Genomic DNA, 24427 nt, shown 5'->3' with positions numbered 1-24427 from the left:
AAATTTTACAAAATTTTTTGGGAACTAAACAAGGCCTCAGGAGTCAGGATAGAAGGCGTCACTATCCTTTTCCGGCCGAATCCAGAACACAAACAGAAACCCCTATATGTACACTACCGTCCCTCGCCCCCCAGTATTTCCTCCCCCGCCCCCTCTCTCCCCTCTCTTCCCCGCAGCGGCAGTCGACGGCAAAACCCTAGATCTCTCTCCCTCTTAAACCCTCAACAAGGTAACGTTTCTTGCCCAAAGATTGGAGCTTTGGCGGTAGATCTCTCTTCTCCCCGTTTCGTCGATTGGTTCGGGGCCTTCCATCCGACCAATTTCGTAGTGATTATTGGCAGCTGCTTGTGTTACAGTGCGGAAGGATGTCGGAGCCGTCCAAGGTAATCCACATCCGCAACGTCGGGCACGAGATTGCCGAGGTATGTAGGGGATCAGCTAAGGGGGAATCTTGAATCTTTTGGGTTTTGTTCTTTTTGGATCAAATTCGAATGGTTTGTTTGGTTTATGCGAAAGATTTGATTTCTATTGGCTATGTCGCCCCCACCGTGCTGTTGTGTTTGCAGTCTGATCTCCTTCAGCTGCTGCAGCCGTTCGGCGTGGTCTCCAAGATCGTCATGTTGCGTGCCAAGAACCAAGTGGGTTATTTCTTCTTTCCAGCACTTTACTGAGTAGATTGACTATAGGTATTACTTACTTGTGAATGTTTCGTGGCGAAGGCTCTTCTCCAGATGGAAGACATACATGCTTCCGTGAGTGCGCTGCAATATTACACTTCTGTTCAACCTAGCATAAGGTAATGTAGTCTATGCGTATCGGCTGCAATGCTTTATGGATGCCAAGGGCTCCAAAAGAGATATTCATACATGTATTACAAATGTAAGCTGCCAAGTAGTGTGGCCATATGCCTGGTAGATAATGTGTGTAAATTTATGGATGCTGATGATATATTTTTTGGGCTTTCTGTTGCGACAAGTGTTGAACTTAAGTATAGCCTCTTTTCAACAATTGAGTTTAACATCCCATCCTATATGTGATTTATCATTTTTGTGCATCATGTTTTACATTTTAGGGGAAGGAATGTATACATGCAGTTCTCATCTCACCAAGAGCTTACCACAGACCAGAGCTCTCATGGAAGGAATTCTGATCAGGTATGCCACAATCATGTACTTGTATGGTTAGTTTATTATTATATTTCCTAATATAGTCTAAACCTAAACCAATATTATGCATAGGTCCTGATTTTGACTGATGCATGTTAGATTTATGCTATAGGCCCTTTATGTAACTGATGCATGTTAGTGCATCATGTTTTGTTTTATTTTCTTATTGACCTTTGTTGGCATTAAGTTGTATGATAATCAATTAACCACATCGGACATGTAGGCATGAAAACAATAGTGCATCAGACTTAACACGAAAAAAAATCAAATTTCTTATTAGGTCCACTATTTATGCGATAGTTTATGTACCGTTGACTTTTTTAATATGTTTCTGCAAAACACCCCTTTACACTTTCCGAGACTCCATGGTATTGGTTTTAGTTGCCGGCATGCCTACAGTGGGCGCTGGGTTGGCTTGGTTTGTTTTCAATTGAAGTACCCTTTGTAGTTCCCTCCATTACCATCCATTTCCTAACAAAACTGTGCCTGGTTATTAACTTTGTAATGATGGCTAGGATGGGAGAAGGTTCTTAAAAGTTGGCATATGATGTAGCAGTAGTAAAACTAGATCTCTATAAAAAATATTGGGATGTGCAACTAATTGTTAGAAAAGTGTATTGATTGAAAGTATGTTTAGCTGTATTTTATATCTTTCTACCTCCACTTGTAGATAGTTAGATTGTGTCGCATATCTGCTGTCTCTTATTTTCCAACTAGTTATACACATTCCTCCCTATTTATTCTTTTCTTTCTATCTCCTCTTTTCTGTCTCGGTGCTTGTTGCTGCTTGGCATCAGGAGTCTGAACCCAACCGAATCCTCTTAGTTACTATCCACCACATGATCTATCCTATAACGGTGGAGGTTCTACATCAAGTATTCAAAGCTTATGGATTTGTGGAGAAGATTGTCACATTTCAAAAGTCAGCTGGTTAGATTTTCCTGCTCTCTCTCTCTCTCTCTCTTTCACCACGCACACGTGCACCTGGTATACATTTTCTGATTCCCTTACGGATTGCATGTGAAGGTTATTTGTATTAATGTGGGTTCACTGGGCTTTAACGTGTTTCAAAAAGTAAGCCGTAACAACAGCTTTAATTGCTACCAACATTATGTGCTGTAACATAGCTATTAATTATAAGTTTTAGATGCGCTTGCAAATGGCTGGTACAGCTTGTACATCCCAAACTTGCTGTCTGGTTACAAATTCGAATGTTTTGAGCCAAAAGTGTTCACAAACTTAACCATCTACCTCAATTTGTGATCTTTAAGGTTATTTTAATATTCTTTGCTTAACTGATGCAGGTTTTCAAGCTCTTATTCAGTTCCACTCGCGCCAAGAAGCTGTGGAAGCGTTTGGTTCTTTGCATGTAATAATATTTACATTGTTCAGCTAATGTCCTTACTGTGCATGTATATCTGGCATCACTTTATTCTTACACACACATAAATATCCCAGGGAAGGAACATATATGATGGTTGCTGCCAGCTAGACATTCAATATTCAAAGTACGAGCTGTAACTTGTCACATTTTAAATTTGGTCTCACTTTCTATAACTTAATCTTCTTGTTTCCTTTTATCGAATATCCAGTCTCAGTGAACTGCAAGTCCACTACAATAACGACCGATCTAGGTAATATTGGCTCTTTCATTCCTGCCAGATGTAGCAATGTGTCTTCGTGCCAGTTACCTTTAGATAATTGTTCCATCTTGCAAAGTTCACCTGCCACTTAATTTAGTGGTTAGATCTTTATTTTCTTAGTTCCTTTTTCCTTCCTCAGAGATTTCACAAATCCATCATTGCCTACAGAACAACGTCCTAGGGCCCCTCAGGTTGGTGGTTGATACATGTGCTTACACTTTTTGCCTGGATCAATTTGATTCTGTAAAGCTAACTGTGTCATTTTCTACTTTTTCAAACTTAATGGTGCAGCAAGGTTATCCTGATCCAGCTAATCTCTATGCCTTCCAACAAGCTGGAGGTAGCATACTGAAACTTCCATTACTTTTTGGATAATTATTACACATACCTGATATTTGCGCAAAATCTGATTTTGCCTTCTTTTTTTTTGCAGCTTCATTTGCACAGGTTGGTGTCTGAATGGATTATCCAATGCTGTAATTTCTAGCAGGAAATCGTTGAAATGAATATGTTCACATCTGTTGTGTCTTGTCTAATGCATGTGAAACTCATACAAAGTTTTGCAATGCCAGATGGGGAGGGCTGCAATGATTGCGGCTGCATTTGGTGGATCTTTACCTCATGGAGTGACTGGTGCCAATGAACGGTGCACACTCATAGTCAGTAATCTGAATACTGATGTAAGTCTTGCGCTGTTCTGAATATTTTCAAGGATTTTTCCTACTTATTTGTGTTAAAATTCGTTACCCTTTCGAATAGTATTCGCTGTTTGGTGAGTCTCTTTGCTGTTAAGCTTTTTATTTCCTTAATAGTCAGATGAGGATAAAACTCACTACCTGTAATTGTTCCATGTTCTTTTCAGAAAATTGATGAGGATAAGCTTTTCAATCTGTTTTCCTTGTATGGAAACATAGTAAGAATTAAGATACTGCGGAACAAACCAGATCATGCCCTTGTTGAGATGGCTGATGGGTTGCAGGCTGAGCTAGCTGTGCATTATTTGAAGGTACATTCATACCCACTAACATATGTATTCTCAGTTGCATTCCTATCTCTTTGCAGTTGACGATACTTATCTCTTTGCAGGGGGCTATACTATTTGGGAAGAAACTGGAAGTTAACTACTCAAAGTACCCTAACATCACACCTGCCCCAGACGCCCACGATTACTTGAACTCAAGCCTGAACCGGTTCAACAGCAACGTGGTCAAGAACTACCGTCATTGCTGCTCCCCAACGAAGATGATCCACATTTCTGCCCTCCCCCAAGAGATCTCTGAGGAAGCAATCCTGAACCATGTCTCTGAGCACGGCAACGTTCTCAACACAAAGCTATTCGAGGTGAATGGCAAGAGACAGGCTCTCGTTTTGTTTGAGACCGAAGAGGAGGCGACTGAGGCCCTTGTGTCGAAGCATGCCAGCACGCTCGAGGGTAACACGATCCGGATCTCTTTCTCCCAGATGCAGAGTATATAAGCCACATCAAGGGAAAGCTCCTGTCGCCCTCACTCGCCCCCTTCGAGCTCTATTTAGGAAGCATTTCAGACTAAGATGTGAATCCTGTGCGCTATTCTCCAATACTGATGCTGTCTGAGCTGTACCTCCCCCTGACCTTCGGTTTTTCTTTTCACTCAACACTGGTCTTTCACCAAAAGGTTTCTGTGTTTCTTTTCACATCCTGTTTGTTAGGTTATCGAAGGATATTTACCCCTTCATCTTCGTGTCGTGATATTCTGAGTTGGAAGGCCTGTTAATCGTGTGTCGTGATATTATCCTTTTGCCAGTGTAATCGAAATATCCCTTTGCCTTGAGGCGATGTACTCCGTTCGGCATGTTTGATTTTCATTTTTCCGTGTAATGGGACGGTATATTCCTTATACCTCTTCTGCTGCTGCTAGACTTAGGCCTTGTTTAGTTCGTAAAAATTTTCAAGATTTTTCGTCACATCGAATCTTTGATCGCATGTATGGAGCATTAAATATAGGCGAAAATAAAAACTAACTGTACAGTTTTGAGTCTAGTTACTCCGTGATTGGACAATGTTTGTCAAATAAAGACGAAATGCTACAGTAGCCAAAAACAAAAAAAAATCGCGAGGCCTTACCGCCTATGCAGCTGCGAAGTCAAGTCAGCCCCCGCACAACCATCATAAATTCTGTCGGTGACGTCCAGTCATGATAAATTTTGTGTAAGAATCGGTGATCTTGGTGGGAAAATTAAAAACCATATTTAGAGGTTTCTAAAAATTATGAAACGATGCACATCCATATTTCATCCATAGATGTAATAGATGTACGTAGTAGCAAAAGTTGGATGCAAACTTTGTGCAAAAATCCACAAACAAATTTCAGATGCAAGTGCACTAGAAGGCAAAATTCCTGGAAATTTGCCTTCCTAGTGCAAATGCATATGAAATTTGTCACTTTTCATATGAATTTTTCTAGATTGATTCTGTTTCCCAACTTTTGCGACAACATAGATGAACGATGGACGTGCATTGGTTCATAATTTTTGGAAACCTCTTAAGTTTTTTTGGAAGGGTTTTCATTATTGCACTGAGAGGATGGTTTGCACCAAATATTAGACAGAAATTTATATACAGAAGTAACGACCAGTCATGATTGCATTTGTGTAAGAATCGGTGATCTTGGTAGACTGGTAGTACAAGAAATTTATATACACAAGTAACACTGGTAGATGCTGCATTGAATCGCGTTCAACATTACAGGCAAATACGATCTAGCACACTGCTGGAAATCAGTTAGGTGCATCTCGTGAGCTGCAATTTTTGTGTCACCAACCGATTGGCAACGCAAGACAGTGCAGGTTGTCATGTATCTCTAATGCACACCCGAGTTCTGAATGCAATCTACAAACTGATTTGCCTCATGCTTCATGCCCCAGCTTTGAATCGGTAACCAAACAATTCATCCTGCAGTCCAGCATAGTGGCAATGATCCTTAATCAGTCTACTCAATTAGGAGGAACTTAATTTTGAAGTTATGAACCAGAATTTCATTGAAAAATGGCCAAGGCCCTTCCTTTCTAAAAGAAATATAAACGGCTTTTGACTGAAATTCAGCTGCAAATTGCCGATAATAGAAATGAAAAGCCCTCACAAAATAGCTTTCGAACCCTGCTTCCAGCAGAAGAATATACCTGAAACACCCAACGCTTTCATTCATGCCTCATACAGTCCTCACTCTGTCTAAACGGATGTTCTGGCTCTTCCGAGGTGTTGGTTCCAGTGACGTGATCACCTGTGGCATAGTCATTCCTCCTGAAACAATTATTTCTGTAGCACACACAACAGCAAAGTTATCAGATTAGAATAACCAGCAAATATATGATGAGTCAACGATGAATTAGTATTAGCTTCGGGCCAAAAGAAAAACTGAGCATGGCTCAGTTGTCTAGGCTTGTGGTCGAACATGCTAGGGACGGCAATCCTACCCGGGAGTAACTACCCACATCCACTGAGGCAGTAACTAGTGAAGCGTCTATGTAACTGGCACAGTGAAGCGCCTACGTAACTGTCAATCTCAAAATCTCTGGCCCAGTAATCAGAGGTGTTTAGGGATAAGTGCATGTGTGTGGTTGACACACACACAAAAAAAAGAAAAAAACTTATCACCTGGACAATAACAGAACATTTGAATAACTTCGAGCAGGAAGGAACAACTTAACAAGAACTTGTTATCTCAAACCAAACTATTCAAAGGGATTAACTTAAGAAGCGTTATATTTTCTTTTCTCTGGACAGTAGCAGTAGAGGCAAAGGTAAAAACTAAAAAGAGAGCAAGGAACCAACCTATGCCTTCACGAATGGACAAATTGGGCCTAATAATTTCGGCGGAGTTTACCAAAAAGATGTCGCCAATATATAAATGATTGGTTGGGACATAAACACTACACAATTCTTCATCACCTTTGTCTGTCTGCATTGCAACAATAGATGGTCACCTCAGAGTTCACAGTGAAAGATCAAATGTTAAATCAATCATGGATGCAAGCCATTGAGTCGTTGTACACACAGGTCAATAGTTCATTGCCTCTATAAGTCAAACATCAGTCTGAATGAAACAATATATGACCGATTTAGTATTGGGTAGGGGTCACTGTTATATCCCTTTACGCCAAGTGGGTGTTAGCTCCAGGCTAGCTTGTAGGCCTAAAGATTCAAGGCCTTATGTGATTAGCCAATAAAAGGGGTGTTAGACTTATGGAGAGGTTTACCTTACTACTAATAGGCTATCAAGACTTAAAGTTAATTATTTAGGGTAATTTTAAATATAACATAAAAATAGCAAAATGTAATGGAATGAATCTTCAGATGCAGTTGAATCACCAAAAAATCTACGGACAGCATATTAACTAGGAAAATATCCTGTGTCAATAAAAAACTAGGAAAATATCCATTATCAAAAGATCAAATCTGTTGGTCAAAGCTATACACAGCTGCAGTGTGCATGAAAAAGTACCTGAAGAACCATGGTTGATGTTATGAATCCAAATGCATATTCACCAACACGGGGATGACTAATAATTGCTACTTCTTTGAATGCCGTTGTATTTTGATCTGTCCAAAGAAAAAAAAAAACCTAAGAACATTTCTGCCTGACAAAAGAAACTACAAGAAAGTTGGAAACAAATACAAACTGTTGATATCTATGTAAACATAACATGCAGCGTATAGAAATATGATGCTGTTAAGTCATGCAGCACTCATGGTAGTAAAAAAAAGAAAGGGACTTTGGTGTCCTTGCCCTTACTGTAGAGGCTAATACTGTTTTTACTCCTCTTGTGATTTCACCCTCACATTTATAGAGGCTAATAGTGTTTTCACTCCTTTTCCGACTTTGTGATTTTACCCTCGCATTTTGAAATCGAATGAGCTGCTTGCCCCTGTTTTGGGTGGCTGTTAACTTTGACTGGATTAAACATATTAAAGAAAAGAAAAACGATATAAATACATGGGAAAGGATGAAAGTGCCCCATATCCACTTATCCTCATCCGCCCCATGGTTTCATCCAAGCAAACCTGAGACTCGTCCGGCGAGCCCATCCTGCCCCGTTCGTATCAAGCTCTAGCAGCAGGAGGTGCAGGCTCTGGTGGCCGGCGGCAGGAGGTGCGAGCGGGTGATCCTGGACAGTGGTTGCAGCATGAGGCACGACACTAGTCTAGGCCAGCGCCCACGACTGCTACAAGGTCCGACAGCCGCAGCAGGTGGCACTCATGGGTTGCTGCTGCACAGCAAACTGGGCACGTGCTGTTGGCATGAACTGGATTGCAAACATAGGATTGAACTGCCAGAGGGCAGCTTGGCCAAGAGAGGCCGCTTGGATTGTATTGAATTGCAAAACCAGAACCACACTATACAAGGGTGAGGGGGCTGCTGCATATATAGCCTAGAGGGCAGGCAGCACCCCAACATACCCTGACAGACTCTAACAAACTAGAGATGCTGTCCACCAGCAACTTGGTTCACAAGGCACCATATTCAACTTGGCTGCCAAGGAACCTATTAGGTAAATAAAACAATTACAGCAAAGTAAATTACAGCAAAGTAAAGATAACTTAGGCTAACACTAGGCTAACCCTGTCAATTCTCCCCCTTAGCCTTGTGTGCCTTGGGGATGATCTGCCTCAAGCCAATTCTTCCCCTCATCTCCTGGAATTTTGCCTTGCCCAGAGACTTGGTCAGAATGTCAGCGAGCTGATCAGTAGTAGACACATGCTCAGCCTTGATGGTTCCATCTTCCAGGCAGCTTCTAAGGAAATGATACTTGATCCTGATGTGCTTGCTCTTCTCATGGAAGACTGGATTCTTGGCCAGAGCAAGTGCTGATTTGCTGTCCATCTTCAGTTCCACCACCTCGACACCTCTGCCAAGGAGCTCAGCCAGCAGCCGTGACAGCCACAGTGCTTGAGTAGCAGCAGTGGAAGCAGCAATGTATTCAGCTTCACAGCTTGAGAGAGCCACCACCTTCTGCTTGATGGAATGTCAACTGACCAGGCAGCTGCCGAGGAAGAAGAGTGATCCACTCGTACTCTTGCTCGTATCAACGTCGCCGGCAAGATCACTGTCGGTGTAGCCGATGAAGCGAGTGCCGCCTGGAGCCTTGGTGTAGTGGAGGCCGAAATCAAGTGTACCAGCGAGATAGCGCAGGATTCACTTGACTGCCCCTTGATGCTCAACTGTTGGCCGCTCCATGAACCGACTCACAAAGCCGACGGCGTAGGCCAGATCAGGGCGAGTATGCACCAGGTAGCGCAGGCTTCCGATGAGGCGCCGGTAGTGAGTGGGGTCGACCTGAGCAGCTGTGCTGTTCTTGCTCAGTCGAAGGCGCTCCTCCATCGGAGTGTTGGCAGGATTGCAGCCATCCATGCCCCCCAACTCAAGAATCCTCTTGGCATAGTGTGTTTGCCTCAGAGTGATCCCGGTGGCATCCTGGTGCACCTCGATGCCGAGGTAGAAGCTGAGTGCGCCGAGGTCGCTCATGTCGAAGGTCTTCTTCATCTGAGCCTTGAACGCCTCCACTTCGCCTTCTTCGGCGCCGGTGATGATCAGATCGTCGACGTAGACGCCGACAAGCAGGACAGTGCGCCCACTGCCCCGCCTGTACATCGCCGCTTCGTGGGCGCTTTGCTGGAAGCCCATGGCCTTCAAGGTGCCGTCCAGCTTTGCGTTCCACGCGCGTGGAGCTTGCCGCAGGCCGTAGAGAGCCTTGTGCAGCCTGTAAACCTTCCCTTCTTCTCCGGCGACGGTGTAGCCTGGCGGCTGCTGCACATACACCTCCTCCTTGAGGTCGCCATTGAGGAAGGCGGACTTGACGTCCATGTGGTGGACACGCCACCCTTCTTGAGCCGCCAGCGCGAGGAGGACCCGAACAGACTCCATGCGTGCCACTGGAGCAAACGCATCGTCGAAGTCGATCCCTTCTTGCTGGACGAAACCGCGCGCCACGAGCCTGGCCTTGTGCTTGATCACCGCACCCAGCTCGTTCTTCTTGAGCTTGAACACCCACTTCAAAGAAATGGGGCGATGACCGGCAGGAAGATTGACCAGCTCCCAGGTGGAGTTCTGTTCCACCGACGCAAGCTCCTGCTCCATTGCCGCTCGCCAGGCAGGGTCTTCCTTGGCCTCGGCGTAGCTGGCCGGTTCTTCGGCGTGCGTCAGGTGGAGCTCGGCGAAGAGGCGCGGGGGAGGCTCTGGTGTAGACGCGTCGCCCAATATGTTGCCCACCGTGCGGTATCGCAGTGGCTCATCATCGTCGTGGAAGGCATCGAGGCGGTCTTCATCTTCTTCAAGCGGAGTGGCGAACTCCACGCGGCCACGGTCCTCAGCTGGACCTGATGAAGCCGCTGGTGTCGAAGACGAAGCAGAGCCCGACGATAGTGGCGCAGGGGAAGCAGGGCGTGGTGGCGCCGTTGGTGATGGCGACGGTGTCCGAGCAGAGGGCCCAATTGGAGTTGGCTCTCTCTGCTCGAACTCCCCCGGAGCTTGACTTGCCGACGAGGAATCTTCAGGAGCCCCTTCTTGATCTCCCGGCGTCCTGAGCTCGACGGTGAACTCGCTCCCTGCCGCTGCTGAGCATCCTGCGCCCGGAGTGGACCAATCCCAGCCGCGACCTTCATCAAAGACCACGTCACGGCTTACCTTGACCCGCTGCGTGGCCGGATCAAGGATCCGGTAAGCCTTTGCCCCTTCCGCGTAGCCGATGAAGACGTCCGGCTTCCCGCGGTCGTCGAGCTTGCGCAACTGGCCCAAGTCCTTGACGTAGGCGACGCAGCCGAAGACCTTGAGATGGCTCACCGACGGCGCACGCCCGTACCAGGCCTCGTACGGGGTCTTGCCCAACAAGCTCTTGGTCGGCGATCGTTTGAGCAGATGTACCGCCGTCATGACCGCTTCTCCCCAGTACTTGGCCGGCAACCTCCTCTGCTTCAGCAGCGCACGGGCGGTGGCAACCACAGTCTGATTGCGGCGCTCAACCACTCCGTTTTGCTGCGGCGAGTGAGGTGCGCTGAAGTGGCGTCGAACACCTTCGCCGGCGCAGTAGTCCGCGAACTCGGCGACGGTGAACTCCCCGCCGTTGTCGGTGCGCAGAACCTTCAGCGTGTGTCCGCTCTCCTTCTCTGCTTCCGCCTTGATCAGCTTCACAGCACCTGCTGCAGCATCCTTGGTGGAGAGGAGGGCGACCCACATGAAGCGCGAAGCATCATCAACCATCAGGAGGAAGTACCGGCGCCCGCCAGGAGTTGCTGGCGTCACCGGGCCGCACAGATCGGCGTGGACGAGCTCCAGCGGGTCCTCGGCGCGGTACTGGGCCTTCTGTGGGAACGGCCGCCGGCGCTGCTTGGTGACGAGGCACGTGTCGCAGACCTGCTCTGCATGCTTGATGAGAGGGAGCCCGCGCGCCATGGAGTGCTGGCCGAGCTGGTGCAGAGCCTCGAAGTTGAGGTGGCCGAACCGCTCATGCTAAAGCCAGTCGGTGTCGTCCTTCCTTGCGGCGAGGCAGACCGGCTGCGCGGCGTCGAGGTGGAGGACATAGAGGCGGCTGGGTCCGCGGTTCACCTTGACTAGAAGACGCCCGCGTGGATCCCAGATGCGCAGCACGCCATGGTTGATCTCCACCTTGGACCCTCCTTCATCCAGCTGGCCCAGGCTCATGATGGAGTTGCGCAGCGCCGGGATGAAGTAGACGCCCTGCAGCACGCGATGCTCACCATTCTTCGCCTGGAACACGATGGAGCCGACACCTTGAATCTCCACCCTTGACGCGTCGCCGAACCGCACCGTCCCGCGCACCGATGTGTCGAGGTCGGAGAACAGCTCGCGACGTCCGGTCATGTGGTGGGTGGCGCCGTTGTCGAGGTACCAGCCGTTGAGCATATCCTCGCCGCCGTTGTTGAGAAACGCGCGTGCTCTGGGCTCGCTGATGTCGACGTCGGCCTTGGAGCAGAAGCCGCGGTCCGCGTCCAGCTCGATGAAGCCGTGGGCGAGGAAGAGGGCCGCCTTGCCGTCATCGGCTTGCGCGACGTGAGCTGCTCCGCCACGCTCGCGCCGAGGCTCGGGGCGCTCCTTTGCCCAGTGACCGGGGCAACGACAGTTGAGGCAGAGGTCGTCGCGGTTGGCCCTGTGGTCGCCGCCGACGCCTCCTGCCTTCGCACCTTGCCCGCCACCATCACGTTCTCCTCCCTTGGCGGTCTTGCCCTTCTGCTTCCTTCCGCCACGCGGTCGTCGACGTGCTTCGCCGCTGGAGGAAGCAGAGCCGCCCGCGCCACCCGCGTCCTTCTTCTTCTGGCGCGCCAGCCACTGCTCCTCTGTGAGCATAAGCTTGCCGCCGACGGACGCGGGCTCATGCGCAGGATCGTCGTCGAGGTCGTCCACCGTCTTCAACCACCCGATGACTTCCTCGATGGTGAGGTCCTGGAAGTCGAGCAGGGTCTCGATGGCGATCTTGAGCTGCGCGTACTTCTTGGGCGTAGCACGAAGAAGCTTCTCCACCGCTCGCTCCTCATCCATGTTCCTCTCGCCGTGGAGGATCATCTGCTGCTTCAGCGTGGCGAGGCGGAGAGCGAAGTCCTCGATGTGCTCCCCTGGGTGGAAGGAGAGGTTCTCCCACTCCTTGCGTAGTCGTTGTAGCGTGGCGCGGCGGACGCGGTCGACGCCGATGCGCGCTGCGGCGATGGAGTCCTAGGCGTCCTTGGCGGTGAGCTTGTCCGCGAGCGACACCTGCATCTCCTGCGGAACTCCCGCGATGATAGCCTCAAGCGCGCGCCGATCGTCGTGGTACGGGAGATCGCCATACTCGACGACGTCCTAGAGCTGGCGGGCCTGCATCTTGAGTCGCATGAGCGTGCTCCACTCATGGTAGTTCGACTTCGTCAGCATCGGCCATGGAGTCCCCGCGCCGCCATCCTTGTACACCGTCTGGACCACCGAAGATCTGCGACGGCCTCCGCGTCCTCGACGGAGAGCGGGCGACGGAGATTCAGCCCGGCGATGCCGCTCAGGGCTCCGCGACGGGCTCCCGCGGCGCGGATCAGGGCTCCTCCGCCCGTACACGCGCGGCTCCCGGTCCACCTCCGCGCGGAGAGCCGCGGCCGTGGCGGCCGCCTCCTGAGCTGCTGCTGCTGCCTCCCGCGCTGCCTGTGCTGCCTGCGCGGCTGCAGCCTCTGCCGCTGCCAAGCGCCTGGCGCGATCACCTCCTGGGTTCACCACGGCGCCAACCTCTGGGTAGGCGCCCGCGGCGGCGGCGGCTGCAGCTTGTGCTACTCTGGCTCTCTGGCTTGAGGTAGACATGGCCCCTAGGATCTCTAAACCTCGCTCTGGATACCAATTGTTGGCATGAACTGGATTGCAAACATAGGATTGAACTGCCAGAGGGCAGCTTGGCCAAGAGAGGCCGCTTGGATTGTATTGAATTGCAAAACCAGAACCACACTATACAAGGGTGAGGGGGCTGCTGCATATATAGCCTAGAGGGCAGACAGCACCCCAACATACCCTGACAGACTCTAACAAACTAGAGATGCTGTCCACCAGCAACTTGGTTCACAAGGCACCATATTCAACTTGGCTGCCAAGGAACCTATTAGGTAAATAAAACAATTACAGCAAAGTAAATTACAGCAAAGTAAAGATAACTTAGGCTAACACTAGGCTAACCCTGTCACGTGCAGCACACGGGCAACAACAGTGGTAAGCACGCACAGCAAGGTGAGCTTGTCATGGACAGCACGTTGGTGATGATGTGACGATGAAACAGCCGTCAAGCATCAGTATCTCTGCGAAGCCATCCAGCATCACCTCGCTAGGACTGGGACTGCTCCTCTTCGATCCCCCACCTGACGGCGGTGGCGACGGCAGTGGCGAATATGCGGGTCCTTACTATAGCAGTGCTGCACCTTCTTCTCAACGTCGCAGACTGCTCTGACGTGAATCGCTGGACATTCAAATTTGGGCATGGCAATGTAACTGTTCACATTGACCTCTAGTAGCAACGGGCGGCAGCAGGAGGCACGAGCACTGGTGGACAGCTGTAGGAGGCACGACCCCGTTGTGTTTGCCTGCGGCTGGATGGCTCATTGTTTTCCTTGATATAAATCAGATATGAGACGCTCTCTTGAGTGTCTTTCTCAAAAAAAAAAAGTTGAAAAAATAGGGGCAAAATCACCATTGGCCTTAGAAGTAGGGGTATGAACACAAAAAGGACCAAAAGTTCATAAGCAAACAAAAAAATGGATTGCACTAAAAACTTCTTGTGGCCTTCAAAACAAAATTGTGGCCCTCGACCCATTTATGCTGTTTATGAAGCATAAAGTTTACCTGATCTAAAATTTATCAGTATCTCATGCTGGCAATGGAAATGCATAGGATTCCTCTACAGGAAAGCTAAAATCATTTTTGAAGAAATAATATGGACGGTCAACATTCTGGTGTACGTAGAATTGGAGCTGTGTATGAATTACACTACCTGGTGAAACAGCAGTGCTAACTTGCTTTGATGCAGAGTATATGTGCCTTACAAATGGCATTTTCTTTATAAACCATTCTCCAACCCAGAAGACGGTTGAACCCACCCAAGAAGATACAAAGATTCCGACAAGAAGTATAAACAACAGGGAGGTTAAGAACCCAAGTCCTGAAACATTGTCATAAGCAATTGTCATAAAAAAGACTACGAATTCAAGAAAGAGGTTATCTGCATTGTACAAATCATAACAATTCACCATGTACTCAGACACTTCAGGAATCTGGGTACTGGTAATGTAGGGAGAGTTCAGGACTAATTAAACCACATAGTAAAGGAAACCAGTATTAAAGAAATGACCAATCACATGTTCTGAAGATTAAATCTAGATTGTATACAAAGAAGAGCTAATGGGGGAAAACTTGTAAAATACTTATGTCATAACAAAATATACAGCATATAAAAAAAATTAGGACATCGATAATTCTACAATTTTAGTAACATATCATGGCAAAGAAAAGTACAACCAATAAAGCATAAACAATTACCGAATATGTCAAACCCCAGTTTTGCATAGAGTGGGCTGAAAAAACCATCGACAAATTGAATAAACCACCAAGTGATGAAGAATGTGACAGCAATTGGGAAAAGAACTACACTGCAAAGAAAAAGTAGGGAGACAAAAGAGGATATTAGCATGGATATATTGTAGCCGGTGCAAAGTGTCTGAATTAGTCCTTGTGAAGCATACCATCCAGTCATAAATTTTCTTGACACCCAGCTTTGAAGAACAGCAAAGCATGCCTATCATGAAATGAACAAGATATTAACTATGACAAGTGTTTGAATAAATTCTGTCACATGCATATAGAGAAACAAAAAATTCATTTGGATGCATCAAGAAAAACAAGAAACACAACAAAATCAGGGTACACATTTTGTCTTGTTTGCTGGAATAAACTCATTACCATGGTATCAAAATGATGCAAATATTGCTGGTTTAATAAATAAACCTTTAAGATGGAAAAATGGTAGAATGCCTAAATATGTGGACTGCTATTTGTCCACTACGATATAGTTGAGGCTAACACTCAACTACAATTAACTGGTCATATATCTATTTTTCGGTGCAAATTCTGTAACAAAACTGTATGACTAGGTCGTATGCACTGCCTCAACCCTGCATGTTCAAATTCAAGAAACATTCAAAGATAAGAACATCACACTAGTTACTGTAGGCCAACTTGGCATCTATATTATGCCAAAATTTGCTTGAAGTCTAATTAATGTGCAGTAGAATAAAATGCAGCATTCAGCCCAAATATTCCTCGATGATAACTAAAAGTCTCTCGTTTAAATCAATGCGTACTTCCCATAACACAAGCATTGATGAATCAAGCGCGATCGTAGCCTGCATTTGGTTACACGAAGGAGAAATCATGCTATATGCCGTAAACCTTCATTTCCAACATGATATATAATTATATATTATGCCCTCCACATTGTCATTTGCCACAACCAGTGGTTTTCAGCCTTTAACGATAACAATGAAAAGTGCACATACCAGCACTAAGCGAAGCGATACGAAATATTAGGTGAGAAAAAAAAAGCGTTAATTTGACCGCAGAACAGAAGGCTTCAGGACTCAGGCGTGGTCAGGTCAGGTCAACTCCTGCTTCCCTCCCGAGAAAGGAGGCGGACGACCAAAAAGGGCGAAAAGGCAGTTTGAACTTGAACAGCGCGGCCGCACAGGGGCGACCAGATCCAAGCGCAGCGACTAGGGTACCGTAGAAGCTGCAGGGTGGGGGCAGGGCCTAGGGCGAGACGGATCCGGACCTTGCGAGTGGACGTGCCGGGCGAGCTGGGTCGCGGCGGCGACTTGACGGGGTCCTCGGGGTCAGGCGCCACCGCCGACGCCTCCGCCGCCGCCTGGCCGAGCGGCACGGGCGCGTACTCCTTGTCCTCCGGCATTGCGATCGGCGGGACGGATGGTACTCGCCGAAGCTTCTCGCGGGGCGGTGCGGTGCGGTGAGGAGTCGCGTCCCTCGTCGGGGCTCGACGGGGACGAGGAGAAGGCGTGGTTGGCTGGCTTCCGCTGGCTGCCAGCGGCAGAGGGGCAGGGCAGCTGGCCTTGTTTAGTTCCAAAAATTTTGCAAAATATGAATATTACCACTTTCGTTTGTATTTGACAAATATTATCTAATCATGTACTAACTAGACTCAAAAGATCAATCTCGTCAATTCCGACCAAACTGTACAATTAATTTTTATTTTCGTCTATGTTTAACATTTCATGCATGCGTCTAAAGATTTGATGTGACGGGGAATCTAAAAAATTTTGCAAAATTTTTTGGAACTAAACAAGGCCAACCAAACAGCACTTCCGGAAGCAGTTGGTGAGGGCCCCAGTTGGTGTGGTGGCGGAGCTCGAAAGGGGTCACGCCGCCGGAAGTGACCGAAGTGCCCTTCGCGTGGGGCCCGCCGCGATCTGGCCCCGCGTGTCACCGGCCCTGCGGGGATGGGGGCACGTGGGTCCGCGCGTTGACGTGCGTGCGTGCGTTGCGGCGGCCTTGCAGGCAGGCGGCGGTGGTTGCGGACCGCGGGCGGCGGCGGGTCAGGCTCGGTTTCGAAGCCGGCGCACCGTCGCTGTCGTGTTCGGTTCGTCCGTCCGTGGTTAGACCTTGGCATGCTATGCGCCTATATGCCCATGCTACGACCCGCAGTGATGCTGGTTCGACGACGACGTGCGTGTTCGAACATCGTCGTAAAACAGATACCGGAGACCATTACATTATGGAACAACTAAATTACACCAAAGTTCAACTACACTGAGCATTCTGCAACCAGAAATTGGTGCGACCACAGATGTGAGCTGCATCTATGAAGTTTGAAGTCGACTGATAGATGGCGGCAGACCATTAAAGACTACGTCATTGCGATATTTCCACAGTATCCAGCAAACAAGATGACTAGTGTCGAAGTGAAAGATAGCAACATGGCGTGCAGTGACGAAGCATCTATGCCGATCTTGTTCCAAAGCTGTGTCGCAAAAGGACATATAAATAATAAAGGATCAGGCGGGTCGTTGTTTCTTGAGCACCGGCGCAGATGTTGTTACCTTGTTTAACCATTGAAAACACAGTAAACAAAAAAAAATACTGCCTCTAATAATAAGTAGTATTGTTTGTTGATTTATTGGGAGAGAAAAATACTGCTGAATGGTTATCAGATTCGGCAGGCGAACATTGCCATCTCTCGTGGCTTGAACCCACTACAGTTTTCACTGTCGATCTTCGGTTACTCGTCACTTGAGCTCGCCGCATCTTTACTAACACGTTGTCGACATATGCATTTTGCTTTTTACTTGTCCAAGCATGATGCTCTAGCACGTTTAATAGATTCCTACGTCACCTCGTATTTGTCCCTGCTCACCATCTCCATCCCCCCCCATCCATCGTCGGTCCTCTTTCACCATGCTAAGGTGGCCCATTACAATTCCAACGTCATCACCATGCTTGACAGCACACCGTGACGCCTTGTTGGTCCGGCGGCCATTCCCATAGATTAATTAGCAAGATTGTTGTTGTCAAGGACTTTCCTTTAAGATCAATTGACTCCTATAAAAACTATTAGCCACGATAACTCACAACCCTAACTTGAGCATCTCAATTTAGTTCCCAAACTCCACTTCCAATATATCTTGTTTTTTTTTTGGCAAGGTTGAAAGAAAAAACTCTCTCCAATGACTTTTTATCCCAACGAACAATCTTTCTGCATTTGGGAAAATCGATCAATACGCACACAAAGATACATCGTTGCAATGGCATGACTTCTTCCTTCTCCCGTCATCGCGGTGCTCAACCCCCAGCCGATGCTATACAACAAGGGAATGCCCACATGTCTACCATCATGCATCATGGTCTCTATCCTATAGGACGCCACAGCTGTGCTCGCTTTTCCTGCATCTCAGTTCCTCTCCGACATGCTAATGGCACTCACAATGCAAGACTCTATCTCAGAGTCCAAGACAATTAATTACATATTATTTATGGTATTTTGCTGACGTGGCAGCATATTTATTGAAAAAAAGGTAGAAAAAATAAGACTCTAAGTCTTATTTAGACTCCAAGTCCACATTGTTCGAGGTAATAAATAACTTTAGACTCTATAATAGAGTCTGCATTGTGAGTGCCCTAAAAGCCTAAAGTCGTTTCCTTAGTGGGGCTCTTTGTTTCATTAACGGATTTTTAGGTTTTTGGAAACAAAATTTGTCAAATTATTGAAGATGATATCTTTTTTTCCTCCCCATATTATTTTGAGAGTTGGCAAATAACAAGATTTAGAAAACAAATTTTGCCAAACTATTGGAGATGCTCTTATGACCAAAACTTGATCGAGGTCTTTTTTTTTTAGAGGTTCACATCCACCGATCCACGTCTGCTTCATATAGACAGTTCCAGATCACATGATATATAGAGCATCTCCAAGAGTTTCTTCTAAATTTCACTCACCGTTTAGAAAACTATTTGCATAAAAAGCACTTTCTATATCTTTTTTCACTCTCTAAAAGTTTTGCTATAAGTCCGTTCATCACTTGTCGGAAAAGTTATAATTAAAAGTATTGTTCGCTGATTTATTATGACAAAAAAATATCGTTGAATGGCTAACAGATTCCAGCAGACAAGTAAGTGAGAAGACTCATACGCACTCTAGAGAGTCATTCATGTCTTCTATGTTTGGCCAGCGAAAAATTTGGAAAACAAAATGACTATATTTAGATTACTATTTAGAATAAGCTGTTGGAGGATAATTTTTTATAAAATTTTTTATTATAATCGTAGCATTCGGGGAGGACATGGAGATTGTCTTGGAGATGTTGTGGACCTTAGCTGCACATGCATGCTTTCATCAAGAAATAAAGTGTTTTATAATGAAATAAATACTATTATTTATCGCTTGCGTTTTCTATTATCGTTGCAACCAAAACCATTATTAACACATGATTGGTACAGGATTCAACACCACCAAGTGAAGAACAAACGCAATATTGCAACCTTCTTTGCACGGATGCATGCATCTTCTTGAATAAAACCATCTATTATCTATGTCGTCTCAACCCACACAAGCTTTCTTCTTTGTGGAGAGAAAAAAAAGGAAGGCCGTGTACGTCTTATGAAATGAAACATGGAACTTTTTTTTTTTTAAAAAAAAAGAAACATGGAGCATGGACTATTGAGGAGGACGAGTTGACGGTGGATACTGGCTTGAACCAGACCAAGAAGAACCCGTGGTCGCCGGATAGCTCCACGCACTCTCCGGCGGCCAGGCTGTCCACTGCCCCGCCGCCTCGCCGTAGCTCGGAGCAGAGGAGGCAGAGGACGGCACTGAAGCCACGGTAACCGTGGAGGCGGGGAAAGAGTAGGAGCCCGAAGAACTGCTCATGGCACCGCCGCCGCCGCCATAGTCGTAGTACAGAGGGTACCCGCCATGACTACTGCTGCCGGCCCCCTGCAGAAGCATCTGGTACTGCAGGTAGTCAGCAGCAGAGACGGCGGCGGCGCTGGCCGTGGCCGGGTAGTAGTACCCGCCCGTCGAGGCCGCCGCCGCCATGGTCGTCGTCGTGGACGATCCCGCCGCCGCCGGAGCGGCGGCCGTGGCGACCGCGGTGGTGGACGGCGTGGTGAGGCGCGCGTCCTCGGGGAAGTTGAGCTTGGCGCGGCTGCCGCGGAAGCGGAGCGCGGCCTCGTCGTAGGCGCGCGCCGCGGCCTCGGCTGTCTCGAACGTGCCGAGCCACACGCGCGCCGCCTTGTGCGGGTCCCGGATCTCCGCCGCCCACTTCCCCCACGGCCGCTGCCGCACGCCGCGGAACCGCCGCTCGCCACCACCGCCGCCGCCGGCGGCGGCGGCCGTGGGCGAGTAGTGGTGGCCGTCCTCCATGGCCGCCGCGCCCCCCTGCTCTCCTCCTCCTGCGTGCGTGGACACGATATATAGAAGATAGAGATGAGCACACAGCACTAGTTCAAGTTGCGCACACGAGACGTACCGTAGGGTGAGCCATGCGACGGGATATATAGCGCGTCCGCCGCGTCGTCGGCGTCGCGCTGTTGACCCTTGCGTTGGCTTCCGCGCACGCCATGCATATGCATTGCATACGGGTCGTAGTTTTGTTGCTGGTGGTATTAAATACGAATCTATCCGTATCGATGCGGGCAGGGGGCAGTTGCAGCTGGCACGTACACTCTACGTATACACACGTACGTGTACGTAGCTTCTTCCTCTGGCTTTTCCGTGCATGCATGTCAATGGCGTCGCCCTCGCTTCTCTTGTAGCGATATCTCGTAGCTAGACTGCCAGAGATGTGACACGAGTAATACGTGTGATCGATCCAACCAGCTGCTAGCAGTGTAGCAATATATATTGCACGAGTACAGTATTCCTGTACGTGATATATCTAGCGGATTTGTTTTTGGTGGGAGTTGGAGCGGCTTGGCTAATAATCTTGATCGGTGACAAGTAAGATCCACATGCAGGCGGCCAGAGGCTCGACCATTTGCATGCATCATGTTTTGCACGCTTGCAAATCGCTTCTTCTCGGTCAAATCGACATTTTTCGGGCGTTGTGTACTATTGAATTTTGATGGGAAATTAAAGCAAAGCAACCGCATGAGAATCCTCAGGTCAAATGGAGTTTCCAAAATCTGAAGAAAATGTTCGCAGCTGGATGCTCCGAACCCGAACCGGTCTACATACTAGTCCTGCTACTGTAATTAACAATACTGACGTGGAAAGTACTAGCGGTCTAGCGCTTAGCTTTAATTTAATCCATCCAACCTGCCTCGACTACTGCTGGAAGAATAATATCCAAGAGTGAAAAATGTTTTTGAAAATCGTCAAAAAAGAAATAGTACTTTTCAAAATCTGATGAGAAAGCCAACTTGTATGTCATTCATGCTCAGATTTAGTTCGCTCTGACGCAGCATTCGTCTTGGCGCAAGCAAAGCATATTCATCGAAACAATATATGTACTAACACCAACTTTTGATTCTGCCAGTGCCCGGCCGCATGACTAACACATGCTAATTGAACAGGAACTGGAACCGTTATGAAAAGAACCCTCAACTAAATTAAAAAAAAAGGCGCACAAACGTCACGCGGAGGTGTTCTTTGTTTTAACGAACTTGTGTTATATATATATATATATATATATATATATATATATATATATATATATATATATATATATAGGATTATTCCTTGCTGTTTTGTTCCCAGCTGCAAGCGATCTCTCTCAGCCCCCAAAAAAATAAATAAATACTAGAATAATATTGCATGGCCGGTGCCTGCTAACCTGCTGCTGCTTCGAAGAAATGAGCCGGTGTCGGTGCGGCGGCGTAGCCGTAGCCGTAGCTGTAGGCCTGGCCGGGGTCAGCCATTGCCGCACGATTATTCTCCCGGGCAGCGCCGGCGGCCCACGGCGGGTACCCGTCGCCGCCGGCGACGACGTGGGTCAGCGCCGACACCAGCGTGGACGTCTCGAGAGCCTGGTACTCGCCGGACAAGACACCAGCCGCCGTCGCGCCGTCGTCGTCGTGCTCCTCCGGCTCCGCCGCCGGCCAGCCGGCTGCTGCTGCTTGCCATCGCCGTCCGTCCGCCATCTCCCACCCACCACGTACGGTCGTCGTCGTCACGGCTGCCCCGGCCGGGGCTGCAACTGCAATGCCGCCGCCGCTCGCGTGCGCACACAGGTTTGACGATGGCGGCTATTGGCAGCTAGCTTGTCGTCGCCGGCTGGTGGAGCTAGCTGGCACGACGACGACGACGCGCTGAGACTGGGTTGAGCAGACGGGACGGAGATGGATCGCGGATGCAATGCAGATGCAACTGGTGGATCGACTGATTGATCGGCAGCAAGCAGGGAAGGAAGGACAGTGGACAGATGATATGGTTTCAAAGCACACGTTGATATGTTCTCAACACGAGGCGGACTAACCGTGCCGTGCTGCCGGCTATATATATAGGGACATAGACGACGCCACGACGGATATATGTACAGTATGTGCGTGTGTCGAAATACTGTGCTATAGATGGACCCTATATAGGAGTCAAGAGGACAACATGTATGTGTTAGGATGATAAAGTTATTTTTGTCTTAAAGGCATGTGCTCTCACTCTCTCTATTATTGGATTTGTATTAAAAAGTATATATAAACATATATCTTTATATAAATCTATATTATTTATATTAAAATATATGTTTATATACTTTTCAATACGAATTCAGTGGTGAAGGAACGAGAGCACATGCGGCGAAAAAAAATTGGGATGGTCATAAATTATTTTGTTCTTACTGCCGGCGCCTGTCTCGTCTCAGGAGATCGCCGCCGGGAAAATAATGCGCGGTTCAGATTTGGACCAGGTCGCCCGCTGACCGGTACTGGCCTGCTGCTGCTGGCTGAGAAAAGCATGCATGCACGAGAGACACGAGAGAGCACGCACTTGGCCCTCTTCTGTTCTGTTCGTCAGGCGAATGTGAATGAATGAATTCCCTCTAGAGTCTAGACTCCAGTACCAAGAAACTGCATGCACTGATTATATTGACTTAAATACTTAATTATTATTTTTACTTCGTACTCCGTATGAATTAGGTAAAGTAGGCGATCGGAATTATGATTAATTCGCATGTTGAGAGTTTGTAGTCGTCGTGCCATGTCGCTGTTTACCCCCTGTGTTTATTATTGGGAGTGGTCAAAGCGTCACGGCCGGGCAGTCGTCCCTCGGTTGCTAATTAATCTGTGGATGGATCTGCATGCCAATGCAAGCAGCTGACGATCGAGTACCGACATGGGTCAACCCTGGTCAAATTGCTGCTATCCGAAATGAGGCTGTAGCTGTACGTTCCCGGCCCGATCGGCGAACGAAGCATATCCATGCATGCCTTGGCTTGGCCCTTTTGGAAATTGGAATAGTAGTACAACTCCGGCGGGTGGCGACGACGACGCGCGAACGTCGAGATGCATGCATGCATGGCCGGAAATGACCTGGGCACGGTGGCCGCCAATAATTTTTTTTTCTCCCTTTTAAACTTAAACGGTAAGCGTCGTATATATGCATGCCTGCCATGAACGCGGTCGTACTTGGCTCGCTCGCTCGCTCTCGTAACATTATTGCATTGCACGTGAGCGAGATTATTCGTTCTGCTGAGTACCAGTCTTCGTTCCAGATCGCACTCAGCTTATGAACGGCGGCGCCATCTGGACGCGACGCACGATCCGCAGACGCGTCGGTTGCATGCGTGCGTGCATGATAAATTGAGGGTCTGATTTTGATCAAAATTATACGTCTCTTATTTTTGTTTTCCCCTGGCCACACATGCGTCTGTCTCACTCATCTTCCATCTTTCGTCCATTATTAGTCCGTTGTCACTCACCCCTTATCATTCTTTTTTTACTTTGAAAGTACAAGATCTTTATCGGCGGCTAGCTAGGTGCCACACCAGCCACACTCATGTCGTCACTCACCGTTTTACCACTTTTACACAATTTGACCAGGGTTGACCCAAGTCTCCTCTCCTTTTATGTCACGAGGGGCATGCATGTGCGTGTGTGGTTTGCCTTTAATTCACCTTTTTAATCTCACAAACTAGTATTTTAAATTTGATCAATCTCATATCAACTTTTCATACTAAAGTAATCCTTTATTGTACTGACATTTATTATGGGACGTGAAACTTATTTCATTTATTTAAGGTTAGGTTAGTTAAACTCAACCAGATATATATATCCAACAAAAATAGCTAGTACCTCATTATCATCAGTGTATGCAATGTATACCCAAGAGCAACTCCAACAGTTTTACAAATAAGTTTGCCATTTTTGTTTTTGCCAAAACTCTCAAAAATCTCCTATCCAACAATTTGGCAATTGGGTTTGACATTTATAGTAAGTTGGCAAATTCTTCTCATCTCCAACAGTTTGCTAAAATTTATTTGCCATATTTTGAGTTTTGGGGTAAAAGATTTGGCAAGTGAAAAAAATGATTATCTCCAATAGTTTGCCATTTAGACTTGCCAAATTAAAAGAAAAGAAGTCCCACACCCCAACTACCAACGCCCATCTATCTGTGACCCGTGCCTGACGT

General features: G+C 47.6%; 3 protein-coding genes across 4 annotated transcripts; 1 reads left to right on the top strand and 2 right to left on the bottom strand.

Moving 5' to 3' along the window:
- Nucleotides 71-4654, top strand: LOC8077166 (polypyrimidine tract-binding protein homolog 3). The gene is made up of 15 exons (XM_002441119.2): nt 71-229; nt 357-422; nt 567-638; nt 720-796; nt 1073-1154; nt 1964-2096; nt 2471-2535; nt 2625-2674; nt 2759-2800; nt 2949-3000; nt 3101-3149; nt 3243-3256; nt 3382-3489; nt 3672-3815; nt 3896-4654. Exons 2-15 carry the CDS (start codon nt 366-368, stop codon nt 4283-4285), a joined length of 1335 nt encoding a protein of 444 aa, XP_002441164.1. The 5' UTR covers nt 71-229; nt 357-365; the 3' UTR covers nt 4286-4654.
- Nucleotides 5401-16411, bottom strand: LOC8077165 (protein LIKE COV 2). 2 transcript variants are annotated; one of them, XM_002439820.2, is made up of 8 exons: nt 16127-16405; nt 15042-15094; nt 14839-14948; nt 14294-14461; nt 7291-7388; nt 6621-6747; nt 5969-6104; nt 5401-5741 (listed from the first exon to the last, which is right to left on the bottom strand). In XM_002439820.2, exons 1-7 carry the CDS (start codon nt 16259-16261, stop codon nt 5998-6000), a joined length of 798 nt encoding a protein of 265 aa, XP_002439865.1. In that variant the 5' UTR covers nt 16262-16405; the 3' UTR covers nt 5401-5741; nt 5969-5997. The 2 variants fall into 2 exon arrangements, 1 of the variants encoding a protein (XP_002439865.1); XR_002447365.1 differs by having other exon boundaries at nt 5969-6747; nt 16127-16411.
- On the bottom strand, nt 19214-22298 carry LOC8077164 (ethylene-responsive transcription factor ABR1). The gene is made up of 2 exons (XM_021447264.1): nt 21639-22298; nt 19214-20256 (listed from the first exon to the last, which is right to left on the bottom strand). Exons 1-2 carry the CDS (start codon nt 21943-21945, stop codon nt 19520-19522), a joined length of 1044 nt encoding a protein of 347 aa, XP_021302939.1. The 5' UTR covers nt 21946-22298; the 3' UTR covers nt 19214-19519.

Source organism: Sorghum bicolor, chromosome 9 (genome assembly GCF_000003195.3).
Source record: "Sorghum bicolor cultivar BTx623 chromosome 9, Sorghum_bicolor_NCBIv3, whole genome shotgun sequence".
Classification (NCBI taxonomy): Eukaryota; Viridiplantae; Streptophyta; class Magnoliopsida; order Poales; family Poaceae; genus Sorghum; species Sorghum bicolor.
The sequence above is the reverse complement of the archived record's forward strand: the minus strand, read 5'-3'. Positions and strand labels throughout refer to the sequence as shown.